Raw genomic sequence first — 19,780 nt, 5'->3', positions numbered from 1 at the left:
TGACATCGAAACCCGGAACTAAATTGCAACTTAGTGAGGAGACGCTACTTTTGCGAAGACCAAAAAATTTAAGACAGTCCACTCGAAAGCGCAACACATTATAATTTTTGTGTTTAAATGTCAAGATGAAACAGTGTAGCTACGTCTATTTTTCAGGCAGTCTACAACTGTCAGACAGTCTTTGCAGAACAACATCGAAAAATATATGCCTACAGACCAGATGCTGTTAAACGGTGTCCTGATTTTGTGTAACAACCTGAATCCCATTCTTGCAACGTATTCCAGGAATTGTTGGAGAGTACAGATACTACTTTACCATCTTACATCCCCATAACATCTTTGATTTTCTTTTTCCCTCCCATAATAGAAACTCAAACTTCGTTGTGTAAGAATTTCTTCGTATTGGAGGACATCTCAGCTGCGTTATTCGATGCGTATGGGTGCCCAACTCTTCTGGAGAACAAACAGGTGTAAAGATCTTATAAAACGTGTGTATGTAGTCATCTAATTTTATTTCATGTTCCATGAAATGTGTGAATTCCTTTAGAAATCACCTTCGTATGTATATTTGTTACATACAGCGAAACTCTTTCGTGTACTATAATGTGAAAGTTTTGAGTCCACATACTATGTCTGTAAATTCGCCTGGAAACCCGAACACTCGGTACACTAACACAGAATGATTTTGTGAATACTTCCTGATATTTTGTGTTAAATATATTCAAAATTAAATGATGTTTACTATATTCATACTATTATTTATGCAAAGTCTTTACGTTACAGAACTATATTTAAATTGGACTATTTTGTACGAATATACTGTCCTTTGAAATTGCTCGATATTGCACGATTTTTTAAAAAGGTATATGGTCTATCCTATTATCATATTACTGCCTAAAAAGAAAAGGCATGTTATTTACTATCAACAGTTACAGAAATATTCTTATCAACAAGAGAAATATTCTGTACTCACCTCTTCTCGACGATCCATAGCTTTTCGTTTCCACACCATGTAAAGTGTCTTGGAGTGAGCTTATCAAGATCTTGCAACGATCATCATTACTAACCTTTGACTGCTTGATCAAAGAAATTGCCGTAACCAGTGTTTCAATTGCACTTGCATATTCACCTGAAATGGAATTCGAATTCAGAATAAACGTTTAACATCATTCCTTCTCGGAGTTTAAATCAGTCAGATATCGAAACTTAAGCCAGGTTTTGAAATATAAGCAAATTTAATAAAACATATGATACATTGAACTATACACTTGGAAGACTACATTAGTATCACGAGGTACAGAAACAGCAACACGAATCTGGTAAGCAATAATTTATAATTGAATTAAACATCAGAAGAGTAATAGATTTGAAGCTACTAGAAACTATTACAATGCAAAAGATTCTCACAACTTTGTGTCCATGATTTTCTAGTGCTACCAACTACAATGAATAATGTTCTCAGTAATTTTATCTCACTGCAGAGAAATTTTGTCATTACGAACATTCTACGAAATATGAACATTTTTGCAACAGCGAGAAAATGAAAATGAAAAACTGTACTTGCAACACAATGAAAAATATGAAAGAGGAAGAAAGATGGTTGATATATTGCTTTCCTGTGATACTATTATCATCGAGATTATTTCTAACATTACAACAGGTATTCTTGTATTTAGTTACACAAATAGAAGACAATGTGTATGACGTCCATTAGGTTTAAATTTGAAAATATACAGAGGTTGTCTCCGATCTATATTGATGATTTCGAGATGCACCTAAGAGGAAATTTCACATCGCCACCACGGATACAGCACATTTTGATGGCCCTGCCTTCTGACTATCTTCCAGCATTGACGTTTCCATTGGGAAAAAAATAGCAGGCAATGTAGATATGTGCAGTAGCAACCACCCCTTTCCAAAGACTTTCAAGAGTTTGTTAATGGTGTGTGTTTTCCGCTACGCAAAGGCACGTTTGAAAAGACCAAAGACTCAATAGCCCACAGGAGAGGCATTTGGAAATTTCACTGGAATCTGGGTGATGGGAATAGCAGGGGTACCAGTTTCTTCTGCCACTCGTTGAAGCAAGAAGACACCTTTAAGTTCCCATTATATTACAAATCAGCAATAATTATGAATCCCTTGCTAACACTTTCCCTACATTCAAGGTACCATCTGTAAAATTTACAACTCCACTTTCTCAACAGAAAATTATACGCGGCCTGTTACTGTCATCGATCCACACATATGTCTCATCCTTCAACGCGAACGTATTCACGCCTGTCACGGTTAAAATGAGATTCAATGTATCTATAAGAACAACTGATGCCATTCACTTCGCCCTAATATTGGTTTTAAAAATCGTCACTATAGATCGGAAAGGACCTCTGCAGAACGAATCTGAGAAACATTTTTAAAAAACGTAACAGTATTATTATATTTAAAATATTTATTTTAAAGCTGATACAACAAAGTATATATAGTTATGATACTATGACTTAAAAATTACGATAATTATGACACTACTACGAGGGCAGATCAGTAAGTAACGCATAACAATTTATGTAGAAGAAATTGTAATAGGTAATATCAAGAATATTCACAGTAGAGGCTCATATTAAAGCTTCGCCAATCTGTCAGTACATTTCTCCTATCGTGGCACATACCAAAATAACCTATTAATAGACGTCCGTCTTTCGAGAGTATAGCCATCTGCGCATAACCGATTTTTACGAAATTTCGTGTGTGTAATGCACCACTCATACATTGTGAACTACGAAACACTGAACATGTTCGATAATATTCCAAGATGGATTAGCCAGTGATTACGAATTACCACTTCAATATCGATGATATTCTATTCGTATGATGCTGTTACTGGATGCCTGGCATATGTCAAATTTGCGAAATTAACACGGCACCCTTCAAAGAAGTTGCATTACCTGAAGATCTTGCTACCGTATACACTGTCTTTCCCATATACACACACCATTTTCCTAAGAATTCCACTAGTTTTGTCCTTTTGACCACAAAAAACTAGACCTCTCCGCTAAATAAATAATAATAAAAAAAATCTTACGCATCTACCTCGTATTCCGTTTATGATTCTATTTTCACAATATATCAGACTATTCTGCGACCATGATCACATGCAACTACGATGAAACAAGATACTATTATTTCTTATTATATGGACTGTTTCTTGTCCTGAAAAATTAAAAACAGGACCAAGTAATACGGAAACCACACTTATTGCCAATAAGCGTTGAATTTATTTACAATACGTATGGTTTTCACAATTAAGGCTCTTTTTATTTGTTATTTATTTTCAGAAGGAACAGTCTACATAACGGAATATAAGTAATAAGTCTCCTTACATCACAATTGCATATAATCATGCTCGCAGACTACACTAAAAGATTGTGAAAATAGAGTAACAAGTAAGAATAGAGTAAAAAGTAATTTTGAAATAAGCACAGAAGTTAGCTTTACACTTTTATACTCTTCAGAGGTAGACGAATGTACTACATGCAGCATTTATGGTCAGTAGTGTAAGTTTCTCCCGCTAGAGGTACACCCGATCGAAGAATTGCTGACTACAGTGCGAAAATCAAATTACTTCTCTTACTTTACGTCCTAGATCAATATAATATCGCGTGAAAAAACTGTTGTGTGTTACATACTGATCAGCCCTCGTATTTTCCTCGTTAAGTACAATGAATCAAACGAAGTTTGGAGGTACCAACTTTTAATATACAATATTACGCAAGTTCACCTTACACTCTGCTACCACACACTTCTAAACCTATGAGCACAACTATACCTAGTTAAAGAAAAGATTGAGATAACTGGCACCTTTTTAATTCGAGGACGAATTTCATGAGCATATTATTTTACGATCATAAATACACAGAGAAATAGTTTGTGTACAGAACTTATCCAAAATGTTGGATCATAGTATATAATGAAAATTAAATATCTCGTGTCAAGAAAGTAAATCATGCGCTCAATAATATCATACGACATGAAGAACAAGTTGTTAAAGGAGTATTTACTTAAAAGTACTTGAAGGTAAAGAAAGAAAAAAAAAAACTGCGAATAAATACAATCCGCATAGGGAAATGTCTGGGCTACAAATAAAGGAGCCGACGAAGGAGCAACGAAGGAGCTCCGACCCGAAATAAGGGTATACGTCAAGTTATTCTCTTTAAAATGGCCAGTTCCTGCTTAAGACTTCCAAATTATGCTATGCATAAGTATACGAAGTCTTACACAACTGCTAGGTCCGTCTGGTTATCTGTCTGTTGACAGGTATTATATGCAAAGACGGTAAGAGATGCCGATGATAAAGTTTCCTGATGTCCCAACCAAAGGTTCCATCTCTGCTGTTACGCTGTATACCAACCAGAAGTGGTCGAAATAAGCCGTTTCCGATTTCAACGTTAATAATCATATAACAGAAATGGTACAATATACCGGAAAGTTTTTTTTTCTTTCTCTCTTAATACATGAATGTAATGTCTCAAAAGGAAGTTTAGCCTCAGCTATAATCCATTTGTTGTAACCAGAAGAAGCTGTACATACTGTTTGTTTTCAATATTGATTGTTAGAGAAAGAGGGAAACGGTTTTAGGATTTCAAAACTAAATCCATAAGTATGGGAAGTCTTATAGAACGGCTATGTCCGTCCGTTTGTCTATCGAGAGAGGTTCATTGCTTGATTGACTTTTGAGTTTAAGGTCCCTTTCAACAGCAAGGCTATATGAGACGACCTACTGGTTAATATGGAATCCAAACCACATGAGCTCCTGCCGGGAATCGAACCCGGTATCGAAAGACGTGTCTGATCGAAAACGGTAAGAGAACAAGAAATTGTTTATCGGAATTAATTCAGCGTCTCAAGAGTATATTCCATCTTCACCCATCTCTCTGCTAAAAGTGGAATGGTACAAATTCATTACCACTTCCGGTTTCAATATCGACCTCCATACAGCAAAAATCTCCATACATAGGGAGAAATGACTTTCTGATAATGGATTATGCATCCCAAAAGTAAAGTTCAACTTGACATTTATTCCTCTATTTAAACCGAAAGTGGGTTATATGTACGATTTCCGATTTCAACTTTGAGCGTATAGTAAAGGAACATACTAGATAGCTAGCAGCAGTTTATATATATATATGGATTTAGTGCAACAACACACACTACTGTACATCTATTTCTCTATTGGAATCGGAAATGGTAAAGACCTACCATACTTGGTTTCAATATTGATTTCAAGGGGCGGAAACGGTAATAGGAGGTGACATACAGTTTATGATATGTATGGAACATCCCATGAATAAACTCAAAATTACAACGCTCATTTCCTGGTTTGTGAGGTTCTAGGTCCGATCGCCAAGTGGATTTTATGGTGGACAAAAACAGTATGCATGGGATTTCTTGGGGTTCTTTTGTTTCCTCCTACTTTTTCATTTCACCATTTCATTCATTATCATCACTATCTACGTTAGCCCCGAAGATCGTGAGACGTTAAACAAACAAACAAACAAAAAAAAAAATCTTAGTTCTTATTCCTCTATTGAAACCGGAAGTAGTATAACTAGTGCAAATTTCTGTTTGAAACTGATTCATATACATTAATAATTGTCAAGAAACTGCTTTTGATATAAATTTACCGTCCGAAGAACGAGTTCTATTTCTGAGCTTATTCCTCTAGTGTAGTGGTTCTCAAAATAGGGTCCGCGACATCTAAAAAATTGAAATTTAGAACTTACAGCTATTATGCAAAAAGTATTTTTAAGATTAAGAAACTGCAGCTGTGGGCAGTACGAGTACAAAACAATAACTTCATCATTTCCAGTGCTTAAGGACTTCATTGATTCTTCAGAAAAAAAAAAAGAAGAAAAAAAAACCTCTATGCTGAAATGCACAAAACACTTGTAGCACACTTGAGAGTATTAGCAGCAAATTTTCGAGAATAAATCCCTGTCCCACAACATAGTAATGGTTGAATTGGAAATCCTTTCACTAATGTAGACATGCATGACATACAAGGTATGAATCTTTCTAACGCCAAACAAGGACAGCTATTGGAACTATCCTGTGATATTTCATGGAAAAACCTTTCAAAGAAAATGAACTTTGTAACTTTTGGTTGCGTGTGCGTTGTGAGTATGAAGAATTGACCAAAAAGACATTGCAACATTTGATGCCTTTCCCTACCACTTATATGAGCAGATCTTTTCTGCTCTTTGTAGTATTAAAACCTTAAAGCGAAATTGTCTCAATGTGAAATCGGACCTAAGATTGATAGCGACAAAACTTATTCCAGATTTCAACGCAATTATCGAAAAACACAAACAATTTCATTCCTCACATTAGTTACTCCACACTTTAGATCATTGCTTATCAAGTGGATTTACTTTAACAAACAAAACAAAAATTGATTCTCAGTCTTGAAAGTTACTGTATTTTCAATTGAAATTTCGTTCATTAGAAAACAATCATGTATTTTTAGAATAAATTACTTATTGCATTATTTTTCTTGATCTTTTTCTTGTCAGTGGTAATTTCTAATTAGTATAATGTTTAATACAATGTGAAATTTCAGATAACATTGCAAGGAGGTCCGCAGACCACTTTCCGAATGAACAGGGGGTCCGCGTTATCGGGAAGTTTGAGAACCACTGCTCTACTGCATCCGAAATTTATAGATTTACTACTGTACTTCTGATTTCAATACTGAATTCGTGTAGTTTGTAAGTCCATTATACTTTTACAATTGGAAATCAAACTTAACTTTGATATTTATGTGATCATACTAACATTTTAGACCTGTAAGACGTAAAATAAGTAATAAAAAAGTTAATGTGATCAATCTATGGAATACTGACGAAAGAAATTATTATATGACATTTTTGCAATGTGTTCTTTTAATTTCTGGTACACGAAAGGTCGTCAGAGCCAAAACAGGAAAATTGGGCCAATAACAACTCGAGACCAGTTTGTGTTGTCAAAACTTCATTGTTCATTTTATTTTAACGGCGCTGAGTACCTACACCGTCTTCATTTTCCAGCCCATTGATTTAAATGCGAAATAATTTTTCTGCTCTTTTAAACTAACTGGAATCTTAATTACAACATTTTACAGGTTTATTTTTCAAATCTAGTTAAATGTCTACTGAGTTTTCAAAATGAATTTGCTTGGTTGGATGGATGACACTTTAGCGTCCCTTTCAACACCAATGCTATTTATAGACTTGGACCTACAGCTTAACATGGGATTTGAATTCCTGTCAGGAATGGAATCCGGGTTTCCATTATATCTAAAATTAGTATATATAATTTGATTATATATATTATATTATATCATATATTGAGAATTTTATATATAACGAAATTTAATTTGCACGGTGCAAGATTTGAATAAGAAATCAGTAAATAAAACCATTTAAATTCTAGTACATTTCAAACAATTTACAAATAATTTCTTATATAAATGAATGGGCTGAAAAACAGCTGGAGCGGATTTTCGGCACTGTTAAGGATCTCCACTACGCCTCTTACCACTTTTTCGAACTTCAGTGAATAGCTTAAGACAAAGAACTATTTTCAACATTCTCAGGTTAACATAAGGGACAATCCAAATGAAATCGACCAATTTCCAGGTCAAAGGTTGCTGACAAAATTTATTTATTTTTTTTATACCTAAGATTGTACCACATTCAGGGAGTTGAAAACGGGTATTCATTTATTTTTTAGCCGTGCAGGTTTGTTTGTAGCGGCCATTTTGTATAGGCGCGTGTGCGTATTTTACACTTTTCAGAGGATTCCGTTGAAGCTGTATCTTTTTAGGTTTTAAAGATAACACGTTTAAAACAAAACCATATGAAAGATAATGGAATGGACAACATTCTATGTTCTGTACACATTGAGACGTACTTCAGAACGTCGAGAAAAAAAAGCTCTGAATATTGAGGTTGGAAACCTAGAAATGGCCATTTTGGAATGACAGTTTCCGTCAAGTACAGGAAAGTACGCGAGAAATGGGTGCCACAGGTATTGTCCGAGAACCATAAGACAAGAATGAAGACGTCGCTGCATATCCTTCAGCTTTATACACCAGAGGGAACTACTTTCTTCACCGACTGCTAATGAAACAATGTTGCACCTGTTCACCCCATCAAGGAAGCAGGACTCTATGGAATAGAAGCATGCATTTTCTCCATGGAAGAAGAAACTCGAAGTGGTTGCTTCGTCCAAGAAAGTTTTTGCAATATACTCTGAAACATATCAGGTATGCTACTGATCGGCTATTTGAAACAGGGAAAAACTCTGAATGTTGCTGGATTTCATCAGACGAAAACGTCCTGGTTTCCTATGCCGTGGTGTCATTCTCCTGATGATGAGAGACTCCATTCAACACAAAAATCTGTTGAGTACTCAGTGTTTACGCTGGGAACGACTAGAGCACTCTCCTACAGTCCTGATCTAGCCCACAGTGACTTTCACAATTTCCCTACTCTAAAGCAGAAAATGGCTGGCCACCATTATCTGACATACGATGACACCAAAACTACTGCTTTATAGTGGCTACGAGAACTTGACGTGGATTTCTGTGCAACCGGTATGGAAAATCTTGTCTACCGTTGTGCCAAGTGCTTGAACAAAAAAGTAATTACTCAAGGACTAGTGCTGAGTACCCTCTATCATCAAGTGTGCTGATTTTACAGCCTCACACACACAAGCCATAATAGACTGTATAACTTTTGTTTTCGATCATCCCTAGTTCTAAACACTCCAAGAGATGGAGAGAGAGAGAGAGAAATATAATACGAAATTCTTTAATGCATTTGATTCTAGTGCAGCTAGTAGAATATCAGAAATCGATGGAAATATAAGGACTAATGCATTTTTGAACACAAGTTATAGAACAGCCACCTGAATACGTAGAGTAAGTCGCAAAGAAGTGAATAATTACAGCAACAAAAATTAATTAATTCCCAAAACATTGTCAATGCGATTTTGCTATAATTTTTAAAAAGAAAATTGGGCTTCACTATTGTAACCAATGTTCTGTATGGAACGCCACATAATCTCACACATATAAATTAAATAAAGAAGAGATGAAATAAATATGTATCTCGGTTTACTAAAGTAAAATCTCGCTTTATACTTCAGCTAGGTTAAATTCGTGTTAGCATGATCATTTCACAAAGCTGAAGCAAAAGCTGTGAAAATATTAACTAGATGTTCTGGTAGGTTTCAACTGACTTTCTAAGTTAAAATGCATGATGAAGTTGGAAAAAATAAATGTCACAAATTAATCTGAAATAAAATGCATTTGTCTTGATACATTTGTCTGTCAAGTTATTCTAGGTGAGGGTTAGGTGCATGAAGACGATAGACCGGAATGAACGAAGTGGAAGAAAGTATGTGTATAAATATAATCCATGAACAGATTGATCCGTTAAAGTATATACTTTCTTATGCTGTTAGCGACTTCGGAATAAAGGGTAAATTTTAAGTTATTTTCTTTTGTGTAGATAGAATCTCTCTCGATAACATACCAAAAGCCGTATTTAAATTGTTCCATTCGCTCCGAAATTGATGAAATAACATACGCACTTCGCTGATGATTCCACAACTGGTGCCAAACTCTGATCCTCACTCTGAAGATATGCAAGTTATTTCAAACATGTAACATTTCAGCCATGTGTCTTTCTTTCAGACACTATATAAATGATAAAGTATTTAAAAATATGGTCTGCTGTAATACCACCGTGCCCGAAAAAAGTTATAAGAAGATATTAACTAATGTACCAATTAGTAATGATTGATCTATATGAGCCTATATAAATCAAGTATAATATTCCATTCGAACTATGTAAACATGTCCATGTTTCTGTCAAAGAAACTAATAGATATTTGGATTAGGATATAGAATCGGATTAGGGATTAGGTTCTGTACAAAAATCTTTTCGAAACCTAAGATTTCAATAAAAATACAGCACACACAACTTAAACATACACATTTCTCTCTAAAATTAGCCGTCTTCATAATCTTTACATCACACAAGAAGTTTCTTTTGTTTTAAACTTAAATCAAATTTTTCAATATATATATATATATATATATTTACAGCAACTATTTTAATGTCCAAATTACTGAAATTAAGAAGAAAAAGTTAAGCATTTCTTTTCGGAAATATTGGTTGAAGACTTATACAATACTTTTAACGTGAAGTTTAGAACAATATATATATATATATATATATATATATATATATATATATATATATATATATATATATATACAATATTTGTATACACGGAACTTAAGAAGAACGCAATCTTGAGAAATATTACCTACTGCTTTACTTACTAAAACACGAACAATTTTGCTTCCTCAATCCAAACTTGCATTCTTCTAAGTTCTCTACTCTAGAACAAGTTACGCTTAATATAGAATACAGAAGATTGATCAGTCTGTGTGTGTCCGATTTTAAACTTTCAACCCGGCTCACAAAATCGACCGATCCGAATGATTCAATGAGAAGAAGAAATCCACAGACTTCTAGTTTGTGTTTATGGTACGTGCTTCATGTCTCCCAGTGAATTAGTTTTGGGAAGGCCACGTCACTAGCACTTTTCCATGCCATGTTTTCCGTGACACATTCAAAAACAGTGCCGAGAAAATGGATGTGCAGAGGTCATTGAGCATCAAGAACATAATTAATCGACATAAACACAACGATGTTCCAACACTTCGTTCACCCAGTACGGGGAGTAGAAAACGATTCTGTACTGCGGTGACTTCTAGCTCGGAAGTTGCGCCGAATGGTCCTGCAGGAAAGTTCTGCTACACAACGTTTGATGGCAAGACGATTGCACGTGGCGCAATCAACTGTCAACCGCAACGAACGTGGTAAATTAAAGTTTCTTATGGTGCTTAAAAGTCTTAACATGTCCTAACCGCGGCCCATCGCAGAGAGAAACCCACTGCTGACGCCTCTACGAACGCCATCTATCCGGGAAATGAGGAAGTTTGTTGCCACACTCGATGAAGCATGGATTTACCTATCAGACTTGGCAAAATTCGAGCTGTAACATAAACCCCACCAAAAATGTCCTGACTTCAGCCGTCACAGCAATGGAAGTTTCTTGAAAGGAGTTCTGGTTGTTGTGGGATACTGCTATGAAAGCAAAACGATTTGGTAGGTGCCTGAAAACAGTCAACTCTTCATTTTATCAGGAACATATTCTCACACCAATTTAAACAGAAGATTGCCCCGTTTGTATGGAAAAGCAGTAAATCAAGTCCGTGTGCATATAGATAAGGCCTCATCACAACATCCCGTTTTACTGTTATTTCTGCAAGGGCGGAGGACACCGGCACCCAGGCTACTCCCTTTCAGGACATACCAGTGAAGTCACCTGATGACAGTCCCACGGATTTGGTGAAAAGAACCGTGTCACTACTGTCCGTGACCTCTCGAGAGCCTCCAGGAGTGGCTCAAGATCCCCGTTTTTGTACTTCAATGCAAGTAGAGGTGCAGGGCTATTGTCAAGACATATGGTGTTTACATTGAAAGCAACTAATGGTGGTCCCATGGTCTGTCCTAAGGTAGGTGAGACGTCAAAATCGGACACACATAGAAGGATCAATTTTCTGTATCACAACAGAATATCGTATGCAGAAGATACCTGTATTATTAACATACTTATTTTAATTTTCATAAAACATCCACACCAGAAAAAAAAATAAACTTTTTTTTTTTTTAAACTACCAACTCTGTTACAATAAATGTGACATTACGACACACAGCACCCTCATCAAAAACTTCGATTCATGTTTGGTTCCATACATATAAACCTACTTGTATTTTGTCTGTTCTGTTTACCTTCATGAGATATTTCAAGAACTATTTCTGTTCTCTTCCTCGAGCATGGTGTACGTTGAAAATTAGCGCCAAAAACCCATCAGTACAGAGAACAGCTTGAAATATTTCACATAAACGAAGAAACCAGGCATAATATAGTTAGTATTATGCTGAAGTTAATAATAATGAGCCAACTTTTTCGTTAGTGCAAACATACAGGACTTTTCTTGCTTTCATCAGCAGACTGTTACATAGGTCAAAATGGTTTAGGATTCACAAATTGTATACAATAATGATAATCAGTAACACTACAGCAATGTTCTGCACCCTAATTACTTGAAAAATCTACAGTAATTTAGTAGTTTCCCACTGAGTGCTCAAATTACATAAAATTTATACAAAGATACGCGACTTAAAATTTTAAATACAAAGATACGCGGACGGTCATTCTGCTATCTTTATGTGAATAACAACGAAGTAACTGGGTCATTCCATGAGAAGTCAACAAATAAAACTAGAATCTCTGATCTCACAATCTCAGATTTTTATGAAGCTTTTGGTAAAGATATGAAATAACGATAAATTTTATATTGTGTTTTTATAGTTGTTGAGTTATGGAGGCCCGCAACTTAGAGAAACACCAACTTTGGGCGCACGCACAATATAATGTATTACTGCTCCTGACCTAATTGACGTTGAAAGCTGATTCAAGTTTTGTTTGAAAGAGAATAAAATAGGTATCCGAACAATGTATCACGCTACTGGATTCAAAAGAATGGCGTTTGAAAATGTACATCTGAGACAGATGACACTGTGTAAGTTGAGAGAAAATAGAAGTTATGGTTGACAAAGGGGGGAAACAGATGGTGTACTCGTTGCCCTCTCAAAACTATCATTGTTGTTTATGATTGTCCAAAGATCCACATTTTTTCAGAGTTGCCATGGATACAGTGAATGCCATGTTTTGAACAAATCAAAAGAAATGTTTCTTTCTGAACATCGCTTTATTTTCTTTCGTTCTTTCCTTTAGGTAGGAGATACAGTAAATCAATATTCCCGTGACATCTGACACATTGCTAGCCAGCAGTTAGCAGACAAGCATATTCCACCTTAGTATAAGTATAGAACCTCCTCTTTTCTGAGGTATGAGTCGTTAAAAAGGAAGAAAAAAAAATCAGAACTTATCACTGACTACATTATATTTGAGAGTAGATGTGTTAGTTCATTTCTCTATAGTTTAATTCCAAGACTTCAATGAGATCTAAAGAGATTGTTTAAATAATTTACAAATTATCTGACAATATTTATTTTTCCGTCTCGTTATTTCCATCTCTACAAAATATCACATACAGGAATGTGCAGTGGCTTAACTAAATGCTTGAGAGGCGCATACAACGTAGTGTGGTGTCCCTCCCCGGTGTCCCACTTCACGATTTGGGGGCCCCTGATGGCTTGGGGCCCCCGCAATGCGGGGTCCTTATTTACGCCCCTAGGAGTGTGTACGTAAACATTTATATTGTAAGCTTAAATTGTATAGATGAACTAATGGCGTGTTTCAGAATTTTGTGGCAGCATCAATTTTAGGAATCAATACTTGATCTATAATCTATAACCTAATTTAAATAATTTTGAGAATAGCTCTGAAGAGATACTTGAATTAAAAAGCGTTAAATTAAGGAAGCCACAAAATAAACAAAAATAAGTTTTGCATAATGTGATCGTTTCTTAACACCAACTAACCGCGTTATGCAAGGTGCTCTACACACTTGTACCGGTGTGCGCGATCTGTGTTTGTTACCTAATGAAACAAATTATACTGACTTCTGACTTACTTTCAGTTACAGAAATTCTTCACATTTTAACTTTACCTTTTAGGGTAATGTGTCTTTGAAAAAAAAAAAAAAATGCCCCTGTAATAATTATGATGAGGAAAAATCATCAGTTATAAATGAAACTAATGAAAGAATTCACTTCTAACAATCCTTCCTGGGTTAGGTCTAAGATGATACAACTAGTGCCTGCTGCTTGTTATGTTGATCAATAATTAATGTTTTAAGCACCAACATTTGAATATTTCATAATTATGACCAAAAGGCCCAACTTTCACTGAGGATTGAAACTTAAAATTATGACAAGAGAGGGAGTGTGCTAACTACAAGGTAACCAAAGAAATTTGTGCCGTTCTAGAGTACGGATAAACAAAGGAGTGGAAGTCTGATGAAGACACAGTTATTGTGTTGAAACTGTTACTTGATACTGTTTTTTTTACATATGATCACATAGCCTTGCTCAGTGTGTTATTGTGTATTAGTACAAAAGGCCTGATAGAATAAATTTCAAATGTAAAAGTACCACAACAATTTAGTACAAACGATATACGAGGGCGGATCAATAAGTAACGTACATTTCTTTTACGCAATATTATACTGAGCTGGGACATGAACATTACTTTGAAGTTCGCTCCAGGGGGCGGATCCAGGACGGACTTCTGGGGGGAGGGGGGGTTGTAATACTGCTACTTTTAAAGATGTCCAAACTCTGGGATGGATTTTATTTATATGTATAAAATAAGAAAGTTTCCTCTTTTTTTTTTGGGGGGGGGGGGGAGCGATTGCCCCTGGTTCGCTCTGTACTTGGCAGTTGTTCGATCAGGTGTACTTCTAGCAGTAGAAGCATAAACTACTGAGAAATGATAGTGCGTATGTTACAACTGTCTATTTGTGAAGACCAGATATAGTTTGTTCGTTGTGCACAAAATGACAAAACCCGAGTGAAATTTACAGGGAAATGGTGTGCATGCATACGAGGGGGCTGTAATGACAGTAGCAACATCTCAGGTGACTTTGAAGAGGGTCATGTCAACGTTGTGAATTTGACATGTGCCGGGCGTAGTGTAACAGCGTCATGAGGAACAGAATACCATGGTCATTCAAAAGAAAATTCGTAATGATCAGTAGTGAATCCATTCGAACATTGTCAAGAATGATCAACATTTTTTAGATACAGTGGATGATACCGTACATTAAAAATTCCTTAAAGTGAGTACTTTGTAGGCGCCAAAGAACCTCATAGACATGCCTGGACCACTGGCTTAGTACGCTTAAGAAGGATATGCTCTTTCGAAAGGTATTTTTAGGTGATGAGTCCTGGGCGCATCATACACATCTGAAATGAAGCGATCATCCATATACATGACCTAACGAAACGAAAGGTGATTCAATTTGCGAAAGAAGTCGTGACTTACTCTGGAATATGCAAGGGGTTCTACTGGTGGATTTTTTAACGTGATGACATTGGCAAAGTTATGTACCTCGTGACAATGAACAACCACACTGATGCTTCTGTTCGCGAGAAGCTCGAAAAGTTTGGAAGAAGCGCGAATACGCGCCGTATAGTCCTGATTTGGCACCTTCAGATTATCATCTTTAGGTCCAATGAAGAAATTCTTGGTTCACCAAAGTTTTAACCTCAATGAAGTCAAATCGTTTGTGTGCAGATGGCTATACTCCCAAATAAGGGCTTCTATGAACGAGATATTTGGAACTTGTGCTACGATAGAAGAAATTTGCTGACCAATTAGGTAACTATTGAAAAGTAGCTTTAATATGAAATGAAATGAAATCTTTGAGATTTACGTCCCACGCTTATGCCGTTAGTCTAAAGGAGACGGTGATGATGAGTAATGAATGAAATGGTGGAATGAAGAAAGTGGGAGGAAACGGGAGAACCCCGAGAAAACCCACGCACACGGTGTTTGTCCACCACAAAGTTCACTTGGTGGGGGCTGGGATCGAACCCGGGACCCCAAGAACCAGAGGTGAACGCTCTACCACTGAGTCACCGCGGCCCCCGAGTTTTAATATGAGACTCTGGTATATATTCCTATGTGTTGTCTATTACACTTTCTTCTACATAAATTATTATGAATCCGCCCTCGTAAATATACGAAGAAACGAGACAGAGAAAAGAGTTAACGGATTCAGAAGCGAAACTTTGAAAGAAAGAAAAATGCATGAGTATTTTCTACAATTTGTACAGATGTGTATTCTTGTTCAATACAGACACATTGCATGGTTTACTAAAGTATCCAAGACAAATATTTTTAATAAATACGTACACGAATAAATAGGTGACAACCAAACGTTTTTATTGACTGTGATCCGAACACATTAAGGATTTGAAATTTCACACAATTGGGGCGTTCAAAGCATAAAGGAATCAATTCACATTTATGAAGTTGTGGGGAAAACAAACAGACGAACTTAATACGGTACGTTTAACCCAACGGAAAAATTAAAACTTTTTTTTTTTTCCATTATAGAAAATATTTACAATATCTGAACATGTATCTCTTAAGCTCTGAACGGAGCTTCAGACAGAGATTTTACAGACGAAATGCGGTCAAAATGACCAGAAAGTGTATGTGATTCTCTTGTGCACTAAACGGTCCCTCCAATTGTACGTTGGTGTCTCAATCATTCCCACCTGTATCATTACAGGTTCTATTCAGCTTATTTTAATTATAATTTTTAATTTTACATCTGCCAATTATGTTCTTTAGGTTAAAGGAGACGATGAGAAACGATAACGAAATGAATGGTGAAAGAATAATTTATAGCACCCATGTCCAGTGTAGAATTTGCACACTGCAATAGAAAGATTTTGTGACAATCAACCTACTGCCGTACACCGCTCGACTAAGCCAGCCAGCAAGGCTGTTCAACTGCAGTTAAAAGAAAATGAAGTTTTTGAGTTTTACGTCCCACGGTTATGCCGACTAGGCTAAAGGAGACGGTGATGATGAGCAATGAATGAAATGGTGGACTAAAAAAAGTGGGAGGAAACGGGGAACCCGAGGAAACCCACGCACACGGTGTCCTGTATCTTCTGCACGGATCTGTGTCCATCCTATGGTAACCGTACGAGGAAATAAAATAATGTACAAGTCTACAGGATGATCCAGGGAAAGGACTCCCGCTAAAGAACTAGAGCCTGTCTATCTCAGGTATGCCTTCGGAAAATATGCCAACTATAAATCGACCTCACCCCCGCCACCCTCTGATGGAGGAAACCCTCCCTTTGCTAAGGAAAAAGAAGTGAATGACCTCACCTTTGTCAATTTGCCATTCAGGCGTTTGGTCTTGACGAGTAAAGATCGTAGCTACGATAGAATTGCTAACAAGATAGAGCACAGTGAAGTCCCTGAAATAATTCATTGTGGCAACGCTTCCGCATGAAACAATTGAAAGATCTCGGCCGCAGCAACTTGTCCTTCCTTTTTCGAGGAAGGTACGGGAAATCACACATCGACAGTAGCGCCAGAAGGGGCACAGTTGAATTAGAAAGGCTCTAGGGATCGTAGCAAAAGTAAAATAATTTTAGTGGCTGCATACAGAGAGATGTAACGATTAACCTCAGATAGAGAAGTTAATATTACTAGCGGCTCAATGAACAAAACAGTACAAGGTACTTCGTATATAAGAAGGATGAATGATGAGAGTTCTTAGATTACTGACACCTTTCAAAAAAGTATGGAACGTACATAAAATATTTTGGACTTATAGCACAAAAGGACTTGACAAAACCAAGATTTTACTTGACATGAACGAAAACTGGACGTCAACGGTTATACTCTTTAGGGTAAAGATGGAAGATTAACGAAAGTGAATAATTATAAATGTAATGATGGAAACAGGATGTAGGAAGAAACGAAAGCCCGAGAAATCTATTTTGTTCACCATACTATTTTATTCACATAGGATCGAACTAGGAAGTAAGCGGGCTACCACTGAATCAACGCTTCTCTAAATTAGAGATCACCTAACCTCCGTCACCCAGCAAAGTATGTCCATGTTTTGGTGTCACATAATATTGATTGACTACTTACAGAATAGGTCTTCCATAAAAGAACTTGCTTCAATACTTAAGGGGGATATCTAGAAAGAAAGTAGTTTTTGAGAGAGAGAGAGAGAGAGAAACCGTCGTTCCTAGCTGCTAATGCACTTGCATATAGTGCTGAAGAAAGAGTACCTTTCGTTCGGCGTTAGAGTTGCGAAACTGTCCTATCCATTGTATTACGCGATCTGATTCCTTTCGATTTTTACCTCGTTCCAACTTTGAAGAACGATAACTCAAGTGGATAACTGATTTGCTGTAAAATGTGGAGATTCTACAAAATTTACATTTTACGTCTTTCTATACACGTAAAAAATGTATGGTGACCGGGCAGGGCCGGATTCAGGATTTCTTGAAGGGGGGTGCACCAATAACTACCACTACATTTGATTTAAATTTTTAAGTTTTTAAATGCCTTTAGGCATCTGTGGTGTGAATGAGGAATATTACTGTGTTCAGTGAATCCTTTTCCTTCAACCTTCAGAAAATCGACTTAAACTATTGCTTTTGCAAAACTAAGTTTTCTTTTAGACTCATAAAGACACATAATAGAAGAAAGTTTCGGAAAATGTTACTTTTTCACTGCTTGGTTTTCATTTTAGATAGTGCATACCTACAGCGAAGGGGAGTGCATGTGCTCCGGTGCACCCCCCAAAATCCGGCCCTGGTGACGGGAGATGCATATAGACGAAATTTAAACACCCTAACATATTCGGATAATAGTCAGTGTAGTAAATTTTGGCCTTCCCTCGTAAATAAAAAACATATTATTAAAAAGAAGCCTTTAAGCATTAGTATTTACATTTAAAGAACTATTTATAAACTAAGTGCATACATGAGAACAATATCATCATTTTGTTTTCTTTCTTTAGTTTCGAATATAAAACGCAGTCATGAATTCGTCATGATGTACTTTATGAATGCATCCCGTGGGGTTTACACGCACTTTCCTAACAGCACGAAAAAGATACTTAAATTTTGGAATCCCAAGTTCAGCAGTAATTTTTGCTTAGGTGCTGACGGACCTCGACAATGAAAATATGATTCTGAATTACGTGACTATCGACATTGTTTATGGATCTTTCGTAAAATTTTCCTGCCAACCTTCTTCATACGTTATATTTTTAAAGTACTTTCTAGTCTACTATAACACAAGGGAGCAAAATTAATCACCGACAAATACAAAGTATTACAAAGGATATTTTTAAAAATAATTTCATTTCATTCATTCTAAGCACTTTCTTTGAAGACAAGTAGGATGAAAAATAGGACGGATTCTATTACAAAAGTAGAATCAAAATTCCATGTCATACAGAAATAGCATTCACTCTGTATCTACCATACACGACTGAACTTCAACTGTAGTATGGAAATATAGACAGACTGTAAGAAACAGATCATCACAAACTGCACAGTACTACACAAGTTATTCTACTTATTACGGACAATCAAGTTTCTTTGCGTGTATTTACATATACGTTGGACTATTAATGTTAGACAACGTTACGTGACTGTTTCACTAGCACATATTTTTATTTCGTTTTTGCTCTTTTAAGACTAACAGAATATTCTACAAGCAAGAAAGAACATCCTGGGTCAAGTAGCTAAGGAGTTGGTACTTTACTCGAAACCTATTTCTCTCATTTCTAGGCCCAATTTAATAATACAAAGATAATAGTGCAAATACCAAAATGTTCTCGCTACGTACACATTTCAGTAAACGGCATTCAAAATGATACATTACACTCTGCATATAATAATTATTAAGAGACCATTTATATTTTGAACATGTTTCACTATTATAAAAGTTCACATCATTGAATACAAATTACAATTAGAAATTTATTTTAAACAACTTTCCTGGTGCAAATATTTACAGGAGCAATCCAGAACTGCAAAAGTGACCACGAAAACTTTGCAAAAATGACTTATTTGATGCTGATCGGTGTCTCACAGAATGCAGATGATTCATTATGGATTATAGGGACAGAATAGCCATGTGT

The 19,780-nt window shown here is 36.1% G+C and overlaps 1 protein-coding gene across 4 annotated transcripts in view; it reads right to left on the bottom strand.

Moving 5' to 3' along the window:
* LOC145670360 (cleavage and polyadenylation specificity factor subunit 6-like) overlaps window positions 1-19,780 on the bottom strand; it is a 144,806-nt gene that overhangs the window by 26,248 nt on the left and 98,778 nt on the right. For all 4 annotated transcript variants that reach the window (XM_081738941.1, XM_081738938.1, XM_081738939.1 and 1 more), the window contains one exon: window positions 974-1,129. In XM_081738941.1, coding sequence (XP_081595067.1) covers window positions 974-1,129 — 156 coding nt within the window. The remainder of the gene's footprint in view (window positions 1-973; window positions 1,130-19,780) is intronic.

Source organism: Thermobia domestica, chromosome 14 (genome assembly GCF_964235325.1).
Source record: "Thermobia domestica chromosome 14, izTheDome1.hap1.1, whole genome shotgun sequence".
Lineage (NCBI taxonomy): Eukaryota > Metazoa > Arthropoda > Insecta > Zygentoma > Lepismatidae > Thermobia > Thermobia domestica.
This window is presented reverse-complemented; position numbering and strand designations above follow the sequence as displayed.